This window comes from Boeremia exigua (genome assembly GCF_020726555.1).
Source record: "Boeremia exigua strain MPI-SDFR-AT-0100 chromosome Unknown C7974scaffold_9, whole genome shotgun sequence".
Lineage (NCBI taxonomy): Eukaryota > Fungi > Ascomycota > Dothideomycetes > Pleosporales > Didymellaceae > Boeremia > Boeremia exigua.
In genome coordinates this window covers 755,530-778,828 of record NW_025763526.1, presented here as the reverse complement: position 1 = coordinate 778,828, position 23,299 = coordinate 755,530, and the positions used below count along the sequence as shown (strand labels likewise).

General features: G+C 55.5%; 9 protein-coding genes across 9 annotated transcripts; 6 read left to right on the top strand and 3 right to left on the bottom strand.

Moving 5' to 3' along the window:
* The first annotated feature begins 914 nt into the window (after window positions 1-914).
* C7974DRAFT_227887 (leucine rich repeat protein) lies at window positions 915-3,858 on the top strand. The gene is made up of 2 exons (XM_046137314.1): window positions 915-1,293; window positions 1,346-3,858. Exons 1-2 carry the CDS (start codon window positions 1,261-1,263, stop codon window positions 3,797-3,799), a joined length of 2,487 nt encoding a protein of 828 aa, XP_045994674.1. The 5' UTR covers window positions 915-1,260; the 3' UTR covers window positions 3,800-3,858.
* Window positions 3,859-5,328: 1,470 nt separating this feature from the next.
* Window positions 5,329-7,292, top strand: C7974DRAFT_227827 (serine/threonine-protein phosphatase PP2A catalytic subunit). Its single transcript, XM_046137313.1, has 6 exons — window positions 5,329-5,411; window positions 5,560-5,843; window positions 5,895-6,296; window positions 6,350-6,649; window positions 6,699-6,727; window positions 6,815-7,292. The coding sequence occupies exons 2-6, from the start codon at window positions 5,667-5,669 to the stop codon at window positions 6,831-6,833; spliced, it is 927 nt and encodes a 308-aa protein (XP_045994673.1). The 5' UTR covers window positions 5,329-5,411; window positions 5,560-5,666; the 3' UTR covers window positions 6,834-7,292.
* A 486-nt stretch (window positions 7,293-7,778) lies between these two features.
* On the bottom strand, window positions 7,779-10,176 carry C7974DRAFT_399096 (acetyl-coenzyme A transporter 1-domain-containing protein). Its single transcript, XM_046142387.1, has 3 exons — window positions 9,169-10,176; window positions 8,370-9,117; window positions 7,779-8,319 (listed from the first exon to the last, which is right to left on the bottom strand). Exons 1-3 carry the CDS (start codon window positions 9,836-9,838, stop codon window positions 7,989-7,991), a joined length of 1,749 nt encoding a protein of 582 aa, XP_045994672.1. The 5' UTR covers window positions 9,839-10,176; the 3' UTR covers window positions 7,779-7,988.
* C7974DRAFT_399095 (Cenp-O kinetochore centromere component-domain-containing protein) lies at window positions 10,177-11,371 on the top strand. Its single transcript, XM_046142386.1, has one exon. It carries the CDS (start codon window positions 10,200-10,202, stop codon window positions 11,073-11,075), a length of 876 nt encoding a protein of 291 aa, XP_045994671.1. The 5' UTR covers window positions 10,177-10,199; the 3' UTR covers window positions 11,076-11,371.
* Window positions 11,372-12,238: 867 nt separating this feature from the next.
* On the top strand, window positions 12,239-12,959 carry C7974DRAFT_316446 (thioredoxin-like protein; the record flags this gene model as incomplete). The annotated part of the gene is made up of 2 exons (XM_046138559.1): window positions 12,239-12,329; window positions 12,394-12,959. The coding sequence occupies 2 exons, from the start codon at window positions 12,239-12,241 to the stop codon at window positions 12,957-12,959; spliced, it is 657 nt and encodes a 218-aa protein (XP_045994670.1).
* Window positions 12,960-14,036: 1,077 nt separating this feature from the next.
* On the top strand, window positions 14,037-16,059 carry C7974DRAFT_473984 (uncharacterized protein). The gene is made up of 2 exons (XM_046146584.1): window positions 14,037-14,324; window positions 14,375-16,059. Exons 1-2 carry the CDS (start codon window positions 14,157-14,159, stop codon window positions 15,971-15,973), a joined length of 1,767 nt encoding a protein of 588 aa, XP_045994669.1. The 5' UTR covers window positions 14,037-14,156; the 3' UTR covers window positions 15,974-16,059.
* Window positions 16,042-17,474, bottom strand: C7974DRAFT_227791 (uncharacterized protein). The gene is made up of 4 exons (XM_046137312.1): window positions 17,234-17,474; window positions 16,998-17,178; window positions 16,505-16,950; window positions 16,042-16,446 (listed from the first exon to the last, which is right to left on the bottom strand). Exons 1-4 carry the CDS (start codon window positions 17,407-17,409, stop codon window positions 16,110-16,112), a joined length of 1,140 nt encoding a protein of 379 aa, XP_045994668.1. The 5' UTR covers window positions 17,410-17,474; the 3' UTR covers window positions 16,042-16,109.
* A 664-nt stretch (window positions 17,475-18,138) lies between these two features.
* Window positions 18,139-20,435, top strand: C7974DRAFT_227724 (uncharacterized protein). Its single transcript, XM_046137311.1, has one exon. It carries the CDS (start codon window positions 18,157-18,159, stop codon window positions 20,206-20,208), a length of 2,052 nt encoding a protein of 683 aa, XP_045994667.1. The 5' UTR covers window positions 18,139-18,156; the 3' UTR covers window positions 20,209-20,435.
* On the bottom strand, window positions 20,405-22,498 carry C7974DRAFT_315926 (uncharacterized protein; the record flags this gene model as incomplete). The annotated part of the gene is made up of 2 exons (XM_046138534.1): window positions 20,405-20,743; window positions 20,807-22,498. 2 exons carry the CDS (start codon window positions 22,496-22,498, stop codon window positions 20,405-20,407), a joined length of 2,031 nt encoding a protein of 676 aa, XP_045994666.1.
* Between the last annotated feature and the right edge of the window lie 801 nt (window positions 22,499-23,299).

Genomic DNA, 23,299 nt, shown 5'->3' with positions numbered 1-23,299 from the left:
AGCCATGGCTGGGAAATCCATCGCGACATCCTTCAGCGCGCACCTGCCGCATGCTGCAATGTGGACGCTTGCACGGCAGCGAACTGGCGCACTGTTGTCGCCGAGTGCACGCCCGTCACATAGCTGTGGCAAGACTCCCGGGCGACGCAGGGTGCGCCATAGAGGCCCTGAGTAAGTGCAAAGTCTCGTTGATGCCCACGATACCCGACCATGGAGTTGCAACCGTGCGAGATCCAAGCGCAGAGGGCCGTGGACATGGGTGGTCAGACTAGCGCCGCATGGCTTCGGCTCGACCAATTGGGGGCACAAGTCTATCGACTGGTCTCAAGGGCCTGCTTGCTGTGATGCTGGCTTTGGGCTGACCTGTTGCTTGTGGTGTGCTGCTCCTTCTCGCTCTGCGGCCCATATTGTTGCCAGCTTGCCTGTTGTGTTTGATCTGTACTTGAGTACCGTGAGGACTATCGAGCGTTAGACGCGCCGCCAGCCGTGTTGCGCAAGCCTTGTCGTTAAGCCCCTCCAGATCGCCCCGGGAGGTCTGAACGCGGCAGCCCGCTGTCGGAAAGGGCATCTAATTTCTCGACATACGGCCGCTCACCTGCGCCTTTCTCTGTTCATATTGTGGACAGACGCGCCCCCTGCGCTGCCTCAGCGTCGACGCCCTCCTGTTCTTGCACCCTGCTGCATCGGCGAGCGCGTGCACCGAGTTGTGTTTTTTTCTTCCTGACCAGTGTTGCGGGCGCAGTTCGGACTCTTGTGCATCCTGCACGAACGCTGCACCTCTCTTTGGCCGGCCGCTTGACACGCAGCCTAGCTGCTCTTCCTGTGCAACCCGCCGCCTCCAGTGGGCTGTCCTTCCGTGCGCCGCCGCTGCATAATATTTGGCTGCTTCGCCAGAGCTGTTTCCGTCACCTAGGGCACCTTAGCCAGGCCATCAGGAGGAAGTCAAACAGTATGTCCCTCGAGTCCACCCCCCACTGCGCTGCCAAGGCTTTGCAGGGCAGCAACAATGCTATGCGGCAACTGCGCCCACAGCCGCAAGGTTGTATTCACTGCTGACTGCCCCGTTAGCATCTAGGTGACCTCGTATCACGACGTAGGCGCTCTGCAAAGGCCCCGCGACACGACATACCGAGCGAGTACCGCCTCGACGACTGAGCCCTCCTCCGCGGTCTCCACGGTAGCGGCCGTCCCTCCGTTTTCTGCATATCTTCACTCTTGCCTGGAGCTCTTTATGCAGTCGGTATCTGCCAGCCATAAATCATGGACACAGAGGATGGACAGGTTTTCATAAGAGTGCGTGTGCACGCTGACCGCTACCCCTATGACGGCTGCTGATATGCAACAGAACTTGGCGTACTTTGTACGGACACACGAGAAGGCGCTTGCCAATGCCCTGCAATTGCAGCGACAAGCTCCCAAACATGGCCAGGCCAGTTCGCTCTCTCCGACTTCGCCGACCGATCCATCGAGCCCCCCAGCCTCCTCGTCTTCCAGCGTCTGGGCTGCGGCGCTCTCGCTTCCTTCGTTGACCTTCACCTCACCCACGATCAAGCCGGCAAAGTTGACTCTTACGCCACACCATCTGTTCTACCTGCTCTCGCGTTTCGAAGAGACCGCCATCCCGGTAGGACCCATGAACGTGCGTCTGGAGAACATCCACACAGATGCCTCGCCTACCAATTATGTATCGTTCCTCAGCAACACTCAGAGACACAGGCATAAGACCTCGGATGGAAACTCGGTTCACTCGGTGTCGAGTGTGCGCAGCGTCATGTCAGGCATGTCGTCGCTGTGGTCGACCCTGCGGATTGGATCCAATAGCGTAGCCAAAGCTGAAAAGCAAAAAGCTCTGCTGCAGGAGGACCTGAGATACCTATACTCTGCTTTTACCAAGATTCCGTGCTTGCGCTTGGCTCCAGATCACAAAGCTCGCCTGATTGCAGGGTACGAGGAGTTTCCATTCGACACTGCTGTGCCTCTTTTTGCCTTCAAAAATGTCACCGCACTCGAAATCTACGATGTGGATTTCCGGCAATTCTATGGATGGGACCGACTCGCTGAGAATCTCCGCAGCCTTACTGTGAAGCGAGCAGGTGTTGACGATCCCGCCGACCTTCTTATCAACATAGTTCTGGACGACATTGACAAGCGCCGCAGACGATCCGCAAAAGCACCTCATTCGCCTTCGGGACCCTGGCCTACTGCGAGCCCTACTGCAAGACACGCGCATCTAGCCCGATCCGAAGAATCCCCGCCCTCATCACCCAATGCTATCAGTAAGCAAGGATCGAGCCCTCGCAATTCTGATATCATGCGCGACCATAACGGCAAGGCAAGCGGAGCCCAGCGCCAGCGAAGCTCGTCACCTTCTCGTCCCACCAGCTCTCGACACGGCTCTGGTCACGGTCACAGCCACTCGAGGAGTACCGCCCCCAACTACCGACGTTCTTCCGGTAGCTCCGCTTCCAGCGTGCGTTCAAACACACCTAGGGGAAGTTCGTCAAATCTTCTCTCCCTAGGATGGTTCCCTTCGACAAAATGGCGCTTCTTGAGACATTTGAGTCTGGCTGACAACGCGCTCACGAACATATCTGCTAACAGTCTTGCGCCACTCACAAACACCTTGCAGTCGCTGGATTTATCTGCCAATTTGTTCAGCGAAATTCCAGATAGCTTGGCCAGCCTGACTTGCCTACGAGCTCTCAACCTTTCGAATTGCATGATCGAGGGGCTGCAGTCTCTGGCTCGTAATCCTTTGCCTGCGATCACCACCCTGAACCTGCGGTCCAATCGCTTGTCATCGCTAGCTGGCATCGAGCGCCTGTTGTCGTTAGAACGTGTCGACTTCAGAGATAACAACTTGACGGATCCAACCGAACTGGCTCGCCTCACTGCTATACCCGATATTACCGAGATCTACGTCCATCGCAACCCGTTCTGCAAAACATACTCCAACTACCGAGTGACAATTTTCAACTTGTTCCGCAGAACACCAGGCTACACCGAGGATGTCATAATCGATTCCACAGGACCCAGTAATACCGAGAGGAAACAACTTGTCGATCGAGCGCCTGAACTTCCTGGAGTCCCTATCGTCAAGCCGCCAGTAGAGGATGAATTGCCCCCGCCTCATGTCCCACCAAAGGTTGTCAAAGCTATTGACTCTACGACTGATGATTCTGAAATGCTCAGACGCTCGGGCTCGTTGCAGCGCCAGAAAAGTGCGCGAAGCTCGCAAGCTGCACAAAGCTCACAGCGGAAAAAGAAGGGTCCTAAACGAAGGATTGTTGAGCTTTCACAGACTGAAGCGGCGCAACAGGCAGCTAGCTCAGGCCTGGCTGGTTTCTCGTATGAAGATACATCGGCAAGGACACCACCCAGAATCCAAAAGCCTACCACGACCGTCACAGTCCAAGACAAACCTCGCTTCGATGAACCACACCATGGGAATAACACTGGCGATCCAGTCAAGAGGGTTTCTCTGGACGAGCGTGTTGTTATAGACAAAGCCCATACCACTCACCAGCAACTACCACCTATCGATACTACAACCGATAGCAAGGCCCCGCAGCTCCCCGAGCAGGAGTTCGATGTGAGCAATGACCTTTACAAAAAGAAGATCGAGGCGCTTCGGCAAGATTTCGGTAACACCTGGCTGAGTGCATTGGGCGACGAAGCTTGGGACTCAGCAACGTCGGGTCTTTCTCCAGAGCGAGTGTACGATTCGCCTACAATAAGACCTGCGCCACCCCGGACACCCAGCCAGGGTATTGTCTCAGGAGGCCGCACACTAGGCTGACATTCACACCACCTTGATCTAATGACTTTTGCGATACCCAAAAGATTTGCGTTTTCTTTCTGCAACCTGCGCCTACACCTTACTATGTGTCAAGTTATTCTGGACTTTGGCGCATCTCTACTGTTTCATTCTGCGCAGAACATTTCTCTCTTGCATGGCGTTGGTTGGGTTTCGTATTTGGAAGATCTGAGCGCCTGCGTCACGCTCGTTGTTCTTCTGCGCTTGCTCCCATCTATATCGATACACCGGCGGCATTCTCTTCCTCAAAAGGCTGATTGTGCTTGCATTTTTGCGTGGTTCAATGGACCTGTCATGACGAACTTGGACTGTATCATTAATCATTTCATGGCGTTGATTGGATTTGGAAGACTCCCTGCTTTCGGTTGGCAATCATGGCTCGTCTAGCGTGGCTGGTGGGCAAAGAAGGGGCGTTGTTTGACTTATTGCATAATGAAGAGCGCATAGTTGGACACGATCTTACGTAGCTGCACGGTCGAATGTAACGATGATTCCCATTGCAAGATTCGTAAGCGCTGAGCGTACATGGACTTCCTGCTTAGTTTTACTCGAAGCTATAGATGGCTGACAAGCGCTAAGAAACCGTCGTGCTTCGAAAGCAGGCAACGCTGAGTATCTTTGGACCGGCGTTCGTTGAAAGGGTGAAACAGTTTGTGTGGTGGTTTTGCTGCATTGGCGCATATAAATACTCGGTGCGTACAAGGGGACGCGCCGAGCTTGCCTGAGAGCCGGCGCCCAAACCTAGAACGACACACAGAGTTCACTGTCTCTGGGCTGCTGATAGACAGTCACAGAAGATGAACGTGGTTACAACTTCATAATAACATCAGCGAGCAGGGCCTCTGGCGGGGCCTTACTATGCCCTGCTCGCGGGCTGGACTCGTGAGCGCACACGAATTAGATGTTGGGTCGAACTGTAACGCGCGTGAGTGGGCAGTGCATCCAGGATGATGACAGAGCGCTTGAGCGGCACAGCGCAGGCCCTGCTTCCAGGCGTGAGAGTCTCGCTTCCTTCGGATTCAGACACTCTCTTTGCCTCAGCCCTCAAGAAGACTTGAATTATCTGCCATTGCTTCCCTCATCGTCGTCGGCCGCGCGTTCTCAGTTGAGCCTAGCTCCGTACTTCTCTGCCAAGCTAGCCCAAGGCGAAACAATCCAGGCAAAACTACGACACGGCGACGCTCTACCACTCGCACCACCCACCTGCCCCGACTCTCGAGTAGCAAAGCTTTCTGACGCACTTCCCTGCCGTGCACCATCGAGCGCCACTACGCAGCAGCCACCTTTTCACCCCGCATCGCACATCGCAACCAGGCGGTGAGGTTCCGTCCCTCAGCATCCCACTCGACACCGTTCGGCCACAACAACGCCTCAGCGCCCCGCTCCCATCGCGCCCCTAACCGCCCACCACACCACTCGCACAGGTATACTCGTGAGCACGTGCACAATTGACGACCTCGACCCGCAAGTCATCCCTAGCGTCTAGTAGGCCTAGCACTGCCGCAAGGCGTCTCTGAGGGGCTTCGAGCCATTCTCCAAACAGCGCCCACCGCTAGCGACCAGCGTCTACACGGACCGGCATTTTGCACTTGAGGTACGTTGAAGCCCCGCTCACTGCGTCCCCTCTTCCAGACCTCCCGCAAGCGGACGTGGGTGCGCGGAAGGCTACACGTCATACACGCCTGTCACTGCGATGCGGCCTTGTGCCGATAGAGCCCTCCATGCTGACATCGGATTTTCAGGGACAGGAACTTTCGAGTCAACGCGCTCTCTCTCTCCGACCCCACCCGCGCGAGGTTCTCCCTTGCTCCTCCCACACCCTACACCAAGCCAGTAGCAAGCCACAGCTATGGCGGAAAACGAGGTAGATCTCGACTCCATCATAGACCGTCTCCTCGAGGTCAGGGGCAGCAGACCCGGCAAGCAGGTACAGCTGCTTGAGACTGAGATCCGCTATCTGTGCACCAAGGCGCGAGAGATCTTTATCTCGCAGCCCATCCTCCTCGAGCTCGAGGCACCGATCAAGGTCAGTGGAAACCTATAGTCTCAAGAACCTCACTGATAGCGATCAACCTAGATCTGCGGAGATATTCACGGCCAGTACTATGATTTGCTTCGGCTTTTCGAATACGGTGGTTTCCCTCCCGAGGCAAACTATCTCTTCCTCGGCGATTACGTCGACCGCGGCAAGCAGTCGCTAGAGACCATCTGCCTGCTTCTCGCATACAAGATCAAGTACCCAGAAAACTTCTTCATTCTCCGTGGTAACCACGAATGCGCCTCGATCAATCGCATCTATGGCTTCTACGACGAGTGCAAGCGAAGATACAATATCAAGCTGTGGAAGACATTCACAGACTGCTTCAACTGCTTGCCCATTGCAGCTATCATCGACGAGAAGATCTTCACCATGCACGGCGGTTTGAGCCCTGACTTGAACTCCATGGAGCAGATCAGGCGGGTCATGCGACCTACCGATGTGAGCGATTCCGCAATATCCGTAACCTAATCGTTCCAGACTAACTCGTGCAGATTCCCGACTGCGGTCTTCTCTGCGATCTTTTGTGGTCTGACCCTGACAAGGATATCACCGGCTGGAGCGAAAACGACAGAGGTGTCAGTTTCACATTCGGTCCCGACGTTGTGTCACGATTCCTGCAAAAACACGACATGGACCTGATCTGTCGTGCTCATCAGGTCGTAGAAGACGGCTACGAGTTCTTCTCCAAGCGTCAACTCGTCACATTGTTCAGTGCGCCAAACTACTGTGGTGAATTTGACAACGCAGGTGCGATGATGAGCGTTGACGAGAGCTTGCTATGCTCTTTCCAGGTATGTTTCTCGAGTCTTTGACCACCAGTGACTAACCCTCTCTTCACAGATCCTGAAACCCGCCGAAAAGAAACAGAAGTACGTACCCAAGTTTAGTAACAGCTGATTGTGGAAGGCTGTTCTTATCCTTCTTACTGATTGACTGCATACTAACAACATCTACAGCAGGTTCGGGCGCCGATAAACAGCGACACTCCTCCCGAGTCCAGACGCCGATCTCTCTTTGCGAGTCCGACCCCAGCATATTCGAAATCGCTTTCGCGCTCATGGCAACCCGATTACTCTTCGACATTTGTACACCAACACCCCTTCCCCAGTCTTTGCTAGCAAAAGCAGCGCACGACCTCTGTAACGAGTACTACGATCGCGAATTGCCTCAGCACTATCAATGGCGCTTTAGACGGTCTGATGCGCTTCGCTTTGCCTCTCGTGCTCGCGGGCGAAACAAGAGGTCAATGATCAAAGGTCGTTTGTTATGTTTGGAAAGGACGAAAAGGAGGGCATGACTTACGGTTGCGATACGGTCATGGTTGTCATATCGGCTACGATTTCGCACGGCTTCTTCATTTTTGGTCTGGGTTGCGCCAGGTGGGAGCATTTGGGAGTCTCATGGGTGGGCCTCATCAGCGGGCTTGTTTCTACATTTGGTCCCCACTCTGCTCGGGCGGTGGACGAGGCATCAACACTCGATCGATAATGTCTGTCCTTTCTTTACTTTGTCGCGTTCATCAATCAACCAGCAAACCTTTTGGGATGTAAGCTATGGAAGCGGTTTGCGCGTATGCACTACATGATATGCGTCTGGCTGCCTCTCGTATCTCCCGTTGCTTGGCTGATCATTATGCTTTACACAGGGTTTCTTTACTGTCAGACAGGTCTTCACAGTCCCATTGATGCAATGCAATATTTCTCTAGCTTCACTTGGCAGTTCCTCTCTGACCACGCAAGAGTTCTGCCTCCTGACACGCCAGCACCACCATTACATCATATTGCATTTTCATGACGATGATTCAATGTAGCTTTGCAATTATTTCCGTACCTGCCCTTGCGTGGTCTTAGTTGGTTGCATCTGTCTCAAAGTAATCCACTGGCTCTTTAGCAGATGCCATATCAGGTTGACTGTGCTGTCACTGCCTTACTTTCGTGCTTCATTGTTCTGCTGACTGGATCACTGCTGTTTTCAAACGTCAGATGTCTTGCCTCGGACATCCTCGGGCGTACATTTACAGCCATCAGGCACGCGACACTGAAGAAACATTACGTCAAGCTTCAAAATTTGGGAACATATTCCACGCGTTCTACGCTCGCTATATCTATCCTACACCATTAATCCTCTGCTCTAACGAGACAGCCTCCACGCGCGCAGCGGCAGCGCCTGGATCCGCATCACCGCGGGCTTGATGTAGCCCCAGAACGTCAGCACGCCGAGAAGAATACAGAGTATGTTTACAATATAGTAGCCGTCAGTTGTCACATTGCAGACTCCACCGCCGTTGATGCAGCGGTGCTTCTCGCCCTCAAGAGCGCACGAGAAAGCCTGTGTGACCAGCGGGCCCTTGAGCAGGTCGGTCTTGGGAGGGATTGAAGGTGGCGAGCAGGTCGCAGAGGTGAACATGTCGACGGCCTTGAGCACGAAGAAGCGGGGGAATGTGCCACCGAGGTTGGAGACGCTGGTGGTATGTCAGTTGAGTGATGCAGTGAGGTGAGAAGAGATATGTACGTAGCAAGCAGCGTCATGTATGTACCGCCGATGACCGGGTCAGAGATCTTTGCGTGGAAGGCGCTCACGGCGACGAACATGACTGTGTTCATGAATGTCGATAGTACGTGTTCGGCGATGACGACGAGAAGGAAGCCTCCTGATGCGCCCCCAGCGGGGAATATGGATACGACGAACTGCGCAAATCCGGCTGCGAACAAGCGGCCGACAAAAGACCAGCACCAGATGTGCATGGGCGGATATGTCTGACACCATTTACCGATGTAGTAGCCCAAGAACACCTCGACGGGAAAATCGACAAGGATGACAAGGGACAATTCCTCTTGCTTCAGACCCTTGTCGAGGAGCTTCAAGCTCGTGACGGCATCGTTTGCCTGGAATCCAATTTTCGCGATCAAGTGGATGATGATGAAAGATTGGATGTTCTTGAGCTTCAAAATGCCCCACATAGTCTTGTAGACCTCCTTAATGCCGTCGGTGTTCTTATCGCGATCCTCGCGCTTCATGAGCGCAAGACCGAGAGTCACAATAAGGTAAGCCCAGCCCCAGAACGTGAGGTAGCTATCGAGTTCGAGGATGCCTGTTTCGGCAGGCGCGCTGGCGGATCGGAACCATTTGTTTGCGAAATCTTTCGAGTTGAAAGCGAGGAAGACAGTGTAGGAAAGGAATTGGCCAGCGGTCAGGCCAACGGTCTGGGCGGTCGAGGCGTATGCGAGGTTCTCTTTGGAAAGAAGTGTGAGAGCCCAGCCTGTTCTTGTTAGCAATTGTGTTGGTTTCGTTTCCTTGGAATTTGACTCACCATCCACAGCAATATCCTGTGTTGCGCAGAGAAAGACTAGGGCAAACCACCACCACGTGAATGTCCACACACTGCTATCTGACTCGCTGGCTTGTGCTAGTAATCTGTTGATGTTTTTGCCTAACCAGATCATGGAGAAACCAGAGATAGTCTGGATGGGCAAAATCCAGCTCTTTCTCCGGCCAACGCTGGGTGACCAAAGCGCATCCACAATCGGACTCCATAAGAGCTTCAATGAATAGGGGTATGCGGCCAGCGAGAACACTCCAATAGCCGAGTATGAGACAACGTTCTTTAGCAGGAAGGGCACTGAGCCGTGCGCCAGACCCATGGGAATCCCCTGGAGGAAATAGAGTAGCACCAGGAGCAAGAAATTGCTCTGGTCTTTCTTCGACAGCTCAAAAAAGCCTTTCGAAGGCCCCTCGTCGGCGTCTAGCGGTGGAACTTCATCGTCGAGGGTGAAGGAGTGGCTGCTCATGAGGCTCGCAGCCTGGCTGGAGGGCGAAGTGCCGTCAATGCTTGCGTGCTTACGGCGGTGCTCGAGAATGACACCGTTCATGGTCGCGCTGCTGTTAGCATTTCCGTTGTTGCTGTCTTTGCGCAGCGAGTCGGTAGAGCTCTTGTTCGGTACAGAGCCGCGGTTCTTGGACCTTGAGGCGCGTTTGCTCATTTGTGGGAACCTTGCGTAGCCTTCCTGAAGGAAGGGTGCTCGGGAATCTCCGGGGTTGGAATGAGCCGGGGAGACGGGATTGTGTTGTGGATGCGGTGCACGCGGCAGGTGTCAGGGTAGATTACAACGTGTGACTGAACAAGAAACGAAGGAGCGACTTGAAAATACAAAGAGACGAGTAGAAAACCGTAGCAGTCGAGTGCGGGCAGCTCTGGCGGGTTCAGTGACGGCGCTGACCCTAGTATGTTCGGGAACCGTGTCCTCTGGATCCACACGTCAACCCTGCTCGGCACGTGCGGTCGCGTTCGGGCGTCAACACTGCGGCGTGTTTGTGGCAACCACCAGTACTTAGACCTCCACCATGGAGTCAGCCGAACAACTGGACTCTGATATCAGCGAATTGCACGCTCGCATAGCTACATTGAAAGCACATCGCGCGAATTTGTCTTCAGTGCTCCTCGCGCAGCCACACATTGCAGCGCGTCTTGGTAACGATGCCATCGCAAAGCGCCTGATCGACCACCAATCGACACGAAATCTCGAGAACACATATCGCGCCTGCGCCGGAGTGACTGCATACAAAGTCAAAGATCCTGACCCACGTGCAGCGCGCAATGGGGACATACTCGGCATAAGCATCGAGGTGCCTGTCAATGGCGGGTTCATTGATACATACCACGTTCTTCTCACAGTAACGGACTCCAATCGTCTACGTATTCACAAACATACGATACCGACCTCTATCCCAGTCCAGCAGCTAGCCAACAAGTGGTTACCACAAGGTACAGCGAACGGGGATGGCTTGAAGGAAGCAGAGCAGGACCTTGTCAAATTTGGGCGGGCGCTGAGGAGAGAACTGGTCAGCTGGCACATGCGTCTCCAGACTGTTCAGGATCTGAGGAAGGAGGCAATGCTCCCCGATGCGGATGCAGGGGACGATGAGACAGACTTCATCTCTGGTGGCAGGGTGATGAACGCTTTCGTGAGCGACGACAGCTCGGACGCCGAGGAGGAGGACAGCAATGGTCCAATCCGTATCCTTGACCTTGAGGCAGATGCTGCCGTTCGACAAGTCACGATCACTTGGTCAGATGGGCGTACGGCTTTACTAGCGGTTACCAAGGATGGTAGGGTCGAGAAAGCTACTTGCAGGGCGAGAGGTGGTGGACGAGATGGCGTGTCGAGCACGAAGGCTATTGGACCGCTCAGCGGCCTGCTACGCAGGCTTTCCTTGTAGGCGCAGTAGCATAGTTCGACGGTTTCACGGCAGGCGTTCAGTGATGTTTACGATACCCAGATTCTTGAATGAGCAACCGATTTCCTTAACACAGAGCTGACGTCCTATTTGAGACAAACCGGAAGTAGTGGCCGCCCGCAAGACAGGTCACTTGTCTTTCACAAACCTGGTCTGCCAGCAAGGTACTCACAGGAACTCGGTCAGGGTTGTTGCAAATCCTGACTCAGAAGCGCATCCCGATCGGTGTTGGTCATACAAAGCGTTTGGAAAATTTGTTCGTGTCTGCAAGGGCGGCGTGAGGCTTTGTAAATGTTCGGACTAGAACATGGACAGTTTGTAAGAACCCCGATGACTCGAGATGCCGAGCGCTTGACCACTCACGTCAACCCACGAGTCCACGGCAGACGTGCTGCTCCACATCTGCACTAGAGCCTCGAAAGTCTCCAAGACCTTACGGCGAAATCTTCCGTTATCAGATAAGAGAAACTGCCTCAGCTCGCGTCACCTTGCACGTACATGGCGCGAAGCCTCGTGATCGGCGAGACGCGGCTCTTTTCCCAAGCCACCTGCCGCACCTTCATGCAGGTACCGCCTCATTTCAACAGACAGCACCGAGCTGGCCATCTGCACATGGACGCAGACCACAGTGACATAGTGTGTGGGTCGCATCGTTATCAGATGCCCACTCCAACGCAAATGCGCCGCGAACTAAAAACATATAAGTGGACACAGCATTGCGACATGAGCACTGTGTAAGCAGGCGTGCCTCGACCATGATGCCGAAGTCGCCGATGGCGGAAGTCTTGTAACGGGCCGCTGCACAAGCTCGTGGCTTGACAGGGTCAGAGACGTGCTTAATAGATTAAGATGTCCCTCGCACTGGTTCACTGTTGTCTATAACCTATCGTCTGCTCCGAACCGCCACACCGACATACGAGCGTGAGTCCAATACCTGCACCCTAAACCCAACCCAGACACGCTTTCTACCATTTTGTCGCATAACATCTGCTGATATCGTCGCACAGTCTCTTGCTTATTCTTCACCTACGACCTAGTTACTTTTTGCTTCGTCTTACAGCTGCAGCAGCCAAATTTCTAAGCGCCCGTTCCCTGACATCGGACCTCCGACCCGTTGCACTACTCTAGCTCTAGCTGCCACCGCCATGTCTTTCCCCGCCTACACCCCCAAGGCTCGCGTGCAGAAGCCTGCGCCCGCCTTCGCTGGCACCGCTGTCGTTGACGGCACTTTCGAGGGTAAGCCTAGTACCCATTGACAGCTCCAAGAAGCTCTACGTTGCCAGCGTACTAACAGCCCCAGATGTCAGCCTCACTCAGTACACCTCCGCTAAGCAGTGGCTCATCCTCGGTTTCGTGCCGATGGCATGGACCTTTGTGTGCCCGACCGAGATCCTAGCCTTCAGCGACCGAGCATCCGACTTCGAAGCCCGCGGCGCCCGCGTGGTCTTCGCCTCCACCGACTCCGAATACTCGCTGCTCGCATGGACCAACACAGCGAAGAAGGACGGCGGCCTCGGCAAGATCAATATCCCGCTGCTGTCGGACAAGAACCACTCGATCAGCAAGGACTACGGCGTCTTGATCGAGGAGGAGGGCATTGCCCTGCGCGGTCTGTTCCTCATCGACCCCAACGGCGTGCTGCGCCAGATCACCATCAACGATCTTCCCGTTGGTCGCAGCGTCGACGAGGCCCTCCGCCTCATCGATGCCTTCCAGTTCACCGACAAGTACGGCGAGGTCTGCCCCGCTAACTGGAACCCCGGCATGGACACCATCAAGGCCACTCCCGAGGGCATCAAGGAGTACCACGGCAGGAACGGAGACGAGAAGATGAGCGACGCTAAGGCTACTAACGGTACTCATTAAACGTGGCTTCGAGGCTTGGGCGGACGCGTCACTGTTTTGCATTACGTTTTGGCATTGCGGTTGGCGCTGGTATAGACATGATTGAGACGGCCATTGCTTTTTGCTTGATGCAGGTATGAGGTTGGCTGTTTGTAGACCGTAGAACGATGGTATCAATAGATTCCCACTTTAGTGCAGCTTCGCTATTTCCAAAGCACACATCAGTGGTGTCGATAGGGTGGTCTTCGTCGAAGGGAAGCTGAGCAAATCCTGCTGCACCTCGACGTTTGCAAGCTCGATTGCATCCACGCTGGAGGCATAGCAGACCTTCATAATGCCTCTTCGATCCGTTTAATGTTGCGTCTGCGGTACGCTTCCATAGGATCTCAACCCGATTCTTTTCTTCATTTGTGCGAATTACTTAGACGGTCGAGTACTTCGTGGTCTGCGTTCGCATACAGCACGGCTAACAGTGTCACAGGCTCCTGCGACGGTACAATTCATTGTTCTGGCTGAATCGCCATCCCCTCTACTGAACTGTTAGTGAGACTAAAAGTCAATCAGTTTCGGTTGCTGATTTAGGTGTATGATAATTTTTGAATTGTCGCTTCCGCATTTGTTCGTTTACCTATTCGAGCAGTGACGTTACTAACTGAGAGATTCCATATCGCAAGCGTCTTTATTCGCAACATCTGTTCCATTTGTTTGTGAGGTCAATTCGGATGTTCGGATGTAAAGTCTAAGGCCTACAAGTCAGGTTTCACTGCATTTTCTACTCTCGACATCCAGCCGAACGTCACGTACGTAAGGCGCACCGAGAAGGAATGCGCGGCGCACTTCTCGGCATTGTCTGCCTTCTGTGCAACAACGCGCAACGCGTTATCGACGCAAGGCAATGCGGTGCGGGAGGAGCCGATTGGGTGGGGTGGCTGCGGCGTTGCGGCTGAAGCAGGCTACAGCTCCTGCAGATGGAGCACGTTGCGTATTCAACATGTTCTATAGTCGCGAACCTATCCTTATCACATGCAAGCGGTAGTTCCGATGGCTTGCAGGATTGCCCTCGTGTGGTTGCGGCTCTCGGGGGCTCCACTCGCTACTGAGCTCACTTGTCAAAACGTCATGACTTCGTGAATTGGGATGCATGCGCCACTTAGGACAATCGCGTAAAGTCGCGTTGTTGCCGCCTGGCCCTGAGATCGCCATTCCAACTTCTTCGAGATGGGTAAACAAGAGCTCGACACGCGCCCCAGTGTAATTGTTGTTGGTGCTGGTGCTGGTGGTGTTGCGACGGCCGCGCGCCTCGCCCAGGCTGGATGCAAAGTCACGCTTGTTGAGAAGAATGACTTCTCGGGTGGAAGATGTAGTCTGATACATCGTGACGGCTACGTATGCTACAGCTCGTCTTGATATTGGAATCAAAACTAACCGGGTGATAGAGATTCGACCAAGGACCCAGTCTGCTCCTCTTGCCTGAGCTGTTCAAGGAGACATTCCAGGACCTTGGCACATCACTGGAAGACGAAGGCGTCCATCTCGTCAAATGCAATCCCAACTACAATGTTCATTTCCACGATGGGACAAACTTCAAGCTATCAACTGATATTGCTATCATGAAAGAGGAGGTAGAGCGGTTCGAAGGGAAAGACGGCTTCGAGCGGTATCTAGGTTTCCTACAAGAGGCACATCGTCATTATGAATTGTCGGTCATTCATGTGCTGAAGCGCAACTTTTATTCGCTTTTTAGCATGGTTCGTCCGAGTTTCCTGCGTCACCTGATTGCCCTGCATCCTTTCGAGAGCATATACACACGAGCTGCAATCTACTTCCGCACCGAAAGACTACGTCGAGTCTTTACGTTCGCGAGTATGTATATGGGTATGAGCCCGTTCGATGCTCCCGGAACGTACAGTCTTCTGCAGTACACGGAACTCGCGGAAGGCATCTGGTACCCCATCGGCGGCTTCCACAAGGTCATTGAGGCTTTAGTCAATGTTGGAGAGCGCAATGGCGTCGAGTACATGTTCAACAGCCCGATCTCAGGGATACAGCTCTCCAACGATGGAAAACGCGCGACAGGAGTAACATTCCAGGACGGCAGGCCGCCCCTCACAGCAGATTTGGTCGTTTGTAACGCAGATCTGACATACGCCTATAACGAGCTTCTTCCAAATTCTAGTTACGCAAAATCCCTCCAGGGCCGCAAGGCCTCGTGTTCGAGTATATCGTTCTACTGGGCGCTTGACAAGCAATTCCCCGAACTTTCAGCACACAACATCTTCCTCGCTGAAGACTACAAGGAGTCCTTCGACAGCATCTTCAAGAAGCATCTCATCCCCGATCAACCCAGCTTTTACGTCAACGTGCCTTCTCGCGTTGACTCCTCTGCAGCACCCAAGGGCTGCGACTCCCTCGTCGTCCTTGTCCCCGTCGGCCACCTGGAAGACTACGGCTCGGACACGCACAAGGGCTCTCAAAGCACCCCAGGACGCACCCAAGATTTCAACGCCATGGTGGAAATGGCGCGCGACACGATCCTCAAGACCATCGAAGCCCGCCTCAACATCAACGTTCGCGCGCACATCGTCAACGAAGTCCTCAACACTCCTGTGACCTGGAAATCGACGTTCAACCTCGACCGCGGCGCGATTCTGGGCCTCTCGCACTCGTTCTTCAATGTCCTTGCTTTCCGTCCCAAGACCAAGCATGCTTCGATCGAGGACTTGTACTTTGTGGGCGCGAGCGCGCACCCGGGAACTGGTGTGCCGATTGTGCTCGCGGGCGCGAAGCTGGTCAGCGATGAGATTCTGGCAAAGCTGAGGATGGAGCCGAAGCTTATGGATCAGGGAGAGGCAGCGACAATGAGGGAGGAGTACAGGGTTATGCGCAAGTGGGGAGTTCCGCTGAAGAGCCATTTGGATGTGCAGAGTAAGACGACGTACTCGATTTGGCTGCAGTGGTGGGTGCCGGTCTTCCTCACACTGGTAGCAATCTATCTGTGGAGTGGGACAAGTCAAGGTGTCAGTATTCTGTCGTGAGCGTACCACATTCACGGAGGAGAAGGTTCTGTTTAGACTTGTTCTAGTAGTCGGGGAGTTCATGTCCGTAATTCTAATGCATCAACATCATGATTTAAGCATTCTTCATCAGATCCTATGCACGTATTCTAACCTCTCACTGGTAGATGTAGCACAACGGTTTCTCCCCCATGGTGTTCATGAGATGCCCAATCGGTATGTCGGCCACATTCAGATAGTTCACATGGATCAAGTCCTCCAATGTAGTGTTGCGACTTGGTGGGTTGTTGTTGAGCGTAATCGTGCCCGCAATTGTATCCGCTTGTTCCAAATATAACGCTTGCCAGATCCAGTACACCCTGTCGAGCATAGCGTGGTGCAGGAAAAATACAGGATCTACCGGCGATGAGAAGATGCCTCCAGCGTCACCACCGATACTGAAATGACCAGCAGCGTGGAGGCCGAGAAAGCCATCGGAAAAACGCCCTTGGAGCCTGTCGGACGATTAGTAACAGTATCTCGTGTGTTCTGACGCTCGCATTGGGTACGTACTCGTTCTGAAACAACTTGATGGATTTCGACGCATCTCCTCTGGTCAAGTTCAAGAAGTTCTCAACTGTCAGCCAATTCGATGACGCGTACATGGTCAGGTCACGCTTCAGACAACGAGGGTTGTATGATAGACTGCCGTTGACCTTCGCCTGGCCCCTCATTGTGGGAGATACCGGGCCAAGGTTGACAGTCATACTCTTGAAGGGCCCGTCCTGCAGACAGCCGCCTCCGTTTCCAGATGGGAGGAAGATGGCCCCGGCACCGCCTACACTGCCATTGTGAAAAACATAGGAACCATCACCGCTCATGCTTGTGGCAGAGCCGTCAAAGACAGGGGACTGCTTCAGATCATCCTGGTGGGAAAACCAGTTCCAGTACGGTTGGTACCCAGCGTAGTCACATTCTTCTCGTAGTGCCTTCTCATACGAGAAGACGAAGAGGCGATGCTAAAGAATTAGATTTCTTAGATCCAGAGTCATAATTAACCACTTACCCAAGTCAGAAAGTTACCCGTCCCGTGAATGCTAAGAGTTTGATTGATGTGTTGGGCCACAAAGTCATCGTATCTGTTGCGCGCACCCGGGACCAATATCGGATCGGATTTCGAAGGAGAGTCGAGCAAACACTGTACGGCTGATGTATATGCTTTGCGCTCTTTACCTGACATCGCGTCCCTGTTCTCAGTGAGCCCTTGATAACCACCGTGCACTTCATGAGAGGAATCTTTACCAATCTTTTCGGACTGCAGCATTGGATACAGAGCATGCTTGAGTTTCGTTCGATTTGATATTTTTCAAATTTACAATCGCCTGTCTTTGCAAGTCTTTGACAGCATCTCGAGGCTTTGCCACGACTGCTTGGCCCAAGACGGCAAAGGCCAAAATTTGAACGACAGGTATCAACATATCGAGATGGATGGAGGATCTAGACGAGTGCCGAAAATTATAACTTGACGGCAACTCAGACTTATGTAGTCAAATCAGTGTCCAATTGCTGACAACGACTGTGCGTGCTGGACGCCTATCCATTCGCCCCACGGCAGCACCCTTGTATCCGAAAGGCACTAAGACGCTCTGCTCTCTATTGCCGAATTGCAAGGGGGAAAGGATTCGACGGTTGCCCTGGTGCAAGCAATCTTTCGGTGCGTTTGGGAGAGGTGTGTAGATGTGTGCGCATGGCCTTAACGCAGGGTAGCACTGAGAGTAATGAACCTGTAAACATAGATTGTGGCTTCAAAATCCGAGTAACCCAGCGAACAGGCTCTTTTAGACATTTCCGATGTATCTACGAATCACAGAGACTCACTTCTCGGCATCTTGGTCGGATACTCGACAGCTGCGGTTAGTCCAGGGTAGCAGTGAGTGCAAGTGGTATGCAGACCGATCATGCTCTCCACCGAAATTACAGGGGTCGGGTCGGAACTTCAGAAGGCAAGCTCCTTCGTTTGAAAGCGTTGGAATATATGAGCATCGAGTCTCTAGAGATTTCGTGTAGCCTGAATTAAAGATGGGGCTTCCACCTTGCGGCAAAGTGTCATGGAAAGGTGATGGATGGATGGCGGCTCAGTCAGCCGGCAGTTGGGCGGAAAGGACGCTAGCCTCGCCTCCGCCTTCCCGTGCCTTCCACACAACTACCACCTCACTCTTGCCCTTATGGAACCTAGAATAGCGACGTTGCTGGACCAGTCACCTTACAAGAGACTTACTCTGGATCCATCTGTCTTGACCTCTCCTTCTTCTATTGCGCCCCGGTACATAGAGCCGGCAGCTAGCGGTAACGCGGCACACTCAAACCTAGATCTGCATGGCCTTCACGATCATGTTGATACCAGAACTAAGACCCCATCGCATGCGCAATCTAGTGCACCACTTGCACGAGTACTGAATGATCCTTCCTCTGCTTCTCGTGTAGTCCAGTCTCCATCTGGGCGTCAAACGCCACAGCACGCATCATTCCGTACCAGAGGGGAGGGCTCTACTCTGTGCCTTCCTGCGATCTCGCCAGATGCACACAGACGAGAGGAGCATGCTAGTTCTGTTGGTTACTCAGGAGGCGACAACTCCTTGATACAGCTACCGAAACCTCCACAGGTCTCGCGGAAAACCGCGAAGAGGCCCAGGATCCCGCCACTACTGCAAGGTCTGCATCAGCCTCCTCCACTACCACCCAAAAGCAGATTGTTCCCGCCTATCACTAGCGAAAGGAATGGACTTGGAGGCGATGTGGGCGATCGGTTCGGCCTTGGGAATGCCTTTCCCACAAGTAGTACTGAAGAGCTAGCGAAAGCTCGAGTTTCGCCACAGAAAGGGAAGGATGTCGATATCAACAATGACGAACGGAACAAGCCTAATGTTAGCCGTCAGAACGTTACAGTGGAGCAGAGACCGGTTTCTAATTCTATTGCGGTCCTTCCATCAGTTGCCCAGTCTACAAATCTTGCTCAGAACACAGCCAAAGCACCACGAAAAAGGACAAGGTGGTCGCAGAAAGAGACAGACGATTTGCTCACCGGAGTCAGCAGATTCGGTATTGGCAGATGGAAGCAGATACTCGACTGCACAGACTTCCAGTTTCAGGGGCGGACTGCTGTGGATCTGAAAGACCGTTTCCGGGTATGCCGTCCTGGAGAAGGGCTCAAAGCCAGGAAAGCTGCTACACCGGAAGTCCCGGTGCTTCCGAAAACAACGGAAGCCAGTGCACCGGGAATTGAGGTCGTAGCTACGCCTACTGTAGAGGCAGTGCCCCAACCCATACGATCAGCCGCGCGAATAACCCTGGATGGAATAGAACCGACTAACAAAGCTGCTACAAACAATGCAGAAGTTCATGGGCCATTTCTGAAGAGTAAACGTCGAGCGCGTCGAGAATTTAGCAATGAGGACGACCGAAACTTGCTGAAAGGCTTCAAACGGCATGGTGCTACCTGGCACAAAATGCGTGATGATTTCGAATTGGGCTTTGGTGTTCGCCACCCTACAGACCTGCGCGACCGCTTTCGCATTCGATATCCAGAGCTTTTTGCTCAGGCCGGCTACAAGCTGAAGCCAAAAGAGCAGCGTGCAGTAACAAACAAGGCAGAAGAGACGGTACAGGAAGCACAGGTGTCGAACCGGCCAACGACAACTCCAAGCCAGCCCCTCGACACCGGCGACAAACTCGTCACTCGTACCAGCACAAACACTACAGCCATGGCACCCCCAACCACAACACCCACCGCAGCACCAAAACCCGCCTCCACCCGCCCCACCTTCGAGCTCCTTACCGACCTCACCTTCGACGACGACGACGACGACCCGACACCCATCATCCTCAACAGAAACATCCTCCAATGGGCCGACGAGAACTCCACCCCGACCACCACGCACCCCTCCCACACCCCCGCCGACCCCTACAACCCCTTCGCCCCCACCGACGGCCTGCACATCAACCCGCTGGCCACGCTCAAGCTCCCTTCCACCGCGCACTGGAGCTACATGCTCCCCTCGGCGGCGGCGGCGCCGTCGCTGCCGGTGCCGGCGCCGCTGAAACACAGCCTGCCCGTGAGCAGGAGCCAGCCGGACATGCGCACGCCGAATCTGCCGAATATCGTGTTTCCGTACGTGCCGAGTGCGAGTGCGAGGAATGCGGTGCATAATTTGCCGGCGCCGGCGGATATTCTGTCGTCTGGAGGGCAGGGCGGGGATGGGTATGTGTGGATTGGGTAGGGGAGGAGGTGGTAGATGATAGGCAGTAGCGTTGTGAGATTATGCACTCGTACCGTACAGCAAGAAACCCTCCCACGTTCTCCATCGTCACTCATCCAGTCATGTCATGTCGTGTCATGCCATCCGAACCATCCTTTTGCTCGCCGCAACACCGCGCTCCCAGCCTAGCTAGGTACTCCGCGCGCCCCATCCCCCCTCACCGCCCCGTCTGACACAGCGCCAAGCAAAACTCCCTGAAATCCCCCTTCGTCGCGCCCTCGACATCCTCCTCGACGACGCGCCCGTACTTCTCCTCGTACTCGGTCTTGACGCGCACCAGATGCAGGCGGTCCCAGTGCAGCCGCACAAGGCGCGAGATGAGCAGCTCGTAGCGCTGCTGGCGCTCGTGCTTGCTGGCGGACGGCGCGGGCTTGTCCTTGTCCCTGTGGGACGCGCTGGGCGGCTCGATCAGGTCCATGAGCGCGTGGTGCAGCAGCATGGCGTCGCGGGCGGGGCGGTTGATGACGCCGTTGAGGATGTGGGCTATGACCTCGCCCTGGGGGGCTGTTAGCACGGGCGTCCACAGTTCACAGTTCGTTATTCAGGGGGCAGGACTTACGACGAGGTTGTTGCTCTTGCGCAAACAGTCGCGCGCGAAGCTGCCCTGGTACTTGCGCTCGTACGTGCGCAGACACTCGCGCAGATGGGCGTCGGAGCGCATGACGACGATGCCCAGGATGGCTGTTTCGCCGCCCTCGCGCATCTTGAGCGACTTGTACAGCGTGTCGACGTCGCGGTTGCGGTACTCGGTGGGCCACACGTCGCTTTCTTCCTGGCGCTCGCCCTCGAGCGCCATCAGCACGGCCTTGCGGAACTTGTCGGCCTTGAGCTCCTTGTCCATGCACTTGACCAGGCTGTCGCTGTAGCGCTTGTCCTTGAACGCGGCGCAGATGGCGCGGATCTCGTGGTTCTGGCGGCCCATGAGCGCTTCGATGAGGAGCTCACGCCGGGCTGAGTTGGATTGGTACCAGTAGTTTGCCCAGTAGCCTTCGCCTTCGAAGCGGCCGAGGGCGGTGACGTAGGCGACTTTGCCGAAGTTGCCAGACGTCTTGAGCTTGATGTGCTTGGCGATGTTGATGCCGCGGCCTTGCACTTTGCAGTGGCGCTTGTACTCGGTGCGCAGCTCGAGCATCTGGTCGTGGCTCAGGGCGGGGAGGATGTCGATCAGCGTGTCGACATCGGGGGTGCGTGCGGAGAGGGCGTCGACGATGGCGAGCGCGTCGGGTTCGGCGTCGTAAACTCGAGCGCGGCGCTCCTCCTTTTCCTTCCTGCGGCCGTTGTCGCGGCGATCACGGCTACGGTCGCGGTCGCCATAGGGGTCGTAGGGGTCGCGCGCGGAGGAGTTGTACGCTTCGAGGGCGAGCTTATCGCGCTTGGAGGGAGGCAAGGGACTCGGCGAGCGGCCCGAGCGCGAGTGGGCGCGATGCCTGCCATGGACGGACTGTCGCGACTCGCGCGGGGAGAGGCTGTCAAGCGGCTGCAGGTGGTCGAGGTCGTCGTCGTTAAGCATCATGGCCTGGGGCATGGGGCTAATGGACTGGTACACGCCCTGGTACGCTTCCAGCAGCGGGCTTGGGGGAGGCATGCCCCCGCCAGGGAAGCCGCCAGGCATGCCGCCGGGCATGATGTTGTGCGGGTCTGGGCGGTTGCCGCTCACGGAGAGCCTGTCCATGCGCGACGTGAGCCCGTCCGGACGGCCGCCACCGCCCACAGAGAGACTGTGCGGGCGCATGGGCGGCGGCGGCGGCAGCGGCTGCGAATTATGCTTCCCCCCGCCCGGGACCATCTCCACGACCTTGCGCCCGTCGTAGGTGCTCGTCGGCGCGGCGGTCGACTGCGCGCGCTGGTGCTCGGGGCGCGGCGAGTGGCTGCCCATGGGCGGCGGCGGGTACTGCTGGGCAGCAGGCGGTGGTGCAGGCGCGTAGGCGCCATACTGCTGGTGCGCGGGCGCGGGAGGGTACGCGGGACTCGTGGGCTGGGCCGTGTGTCGCACGGCGGGCTGCTGGTGCGGGTGCTGGGCGGCGCCGGCGACGGGCTGCGCGCTGAAGGTGATCTTGCCGGGGGCCTGCGCGTACTGGAAGCCGGACGTGCTGTCCCTGGGCGAGGCTGTGTACGCGTACGGCTGGCCCACGGCCGGGCTGGACGTGTACTGCAGGCCACCGGGCTGCGCATACTGGTACTGCGACGCGGCCTGGGCCTGCTGCACGTAGCCCGGGCGCTGGTCGGGAGGCAGGTCGGCGTAGTTGCCCATGGTGATTCCGTCGTTCATGCTGGCGGCCTGGTCTCAGTACTCGTCGCGTGCGGTCTCTGCTGCTGCTCGAGGCGCGGCCAGAGCTCCAGCTCGAAGCTCAGGCGGAAGACTCACGTTGGATACACGAGTGGCTGACGGCCGTCGTACTGCGGCGCGCCCATTGGTGCGTATTCCACCGCGCTGTAATGCTGACCCGGCCCAGGCTCGTCGCGCACGCGGCTGTGGCTGCGAGCGCGGCTGCGCTCCCTTGTGCGCCCGGGCGACTTGGAGCGCGACCTTCGCGAGCTGTCATCTGGCCGCAACGACATGGCGCTGAGCCTGAATTTGGTGGTTGGAGGGTCGAATGCCTGACTCACCCCGCCCGACGAAAGCTACGCGTGCACAGGACGCGGGCAGCCGGTGCGCCTGGGGACAGCGTTTGGACCCATGGAACTGCGGAGTAGCCGCGCTGGCGGGGCCTCAGCTGCGTCGCTTGTGCCCGTGAGGCTCTACGGTGGGTCGAAGGCGGTGAGTCTGCATGTCGACGCTGAACACCAAAATTGAGCAGTGACATGCACGCGACCTGGACGTGTTTCCGACTCCTCCGCTCCATGATACGTCAGACCGCAAGCCGGACCCTTTGCCTGCCCACGTCACCGGTAGTTCGTAAGCTCAGCCAGAGTGCGGGCGTGTTGAGCCCCATGTCCACATTTATCGGCAGGAATCGCGAAGACGGTCAAACATGTCAGGGTAGCCCGGTCGGTCCGGCATGGCGACTCACTGACCAAAGCGCCTAATTTTGGATAAATTTTTGAAGGGACT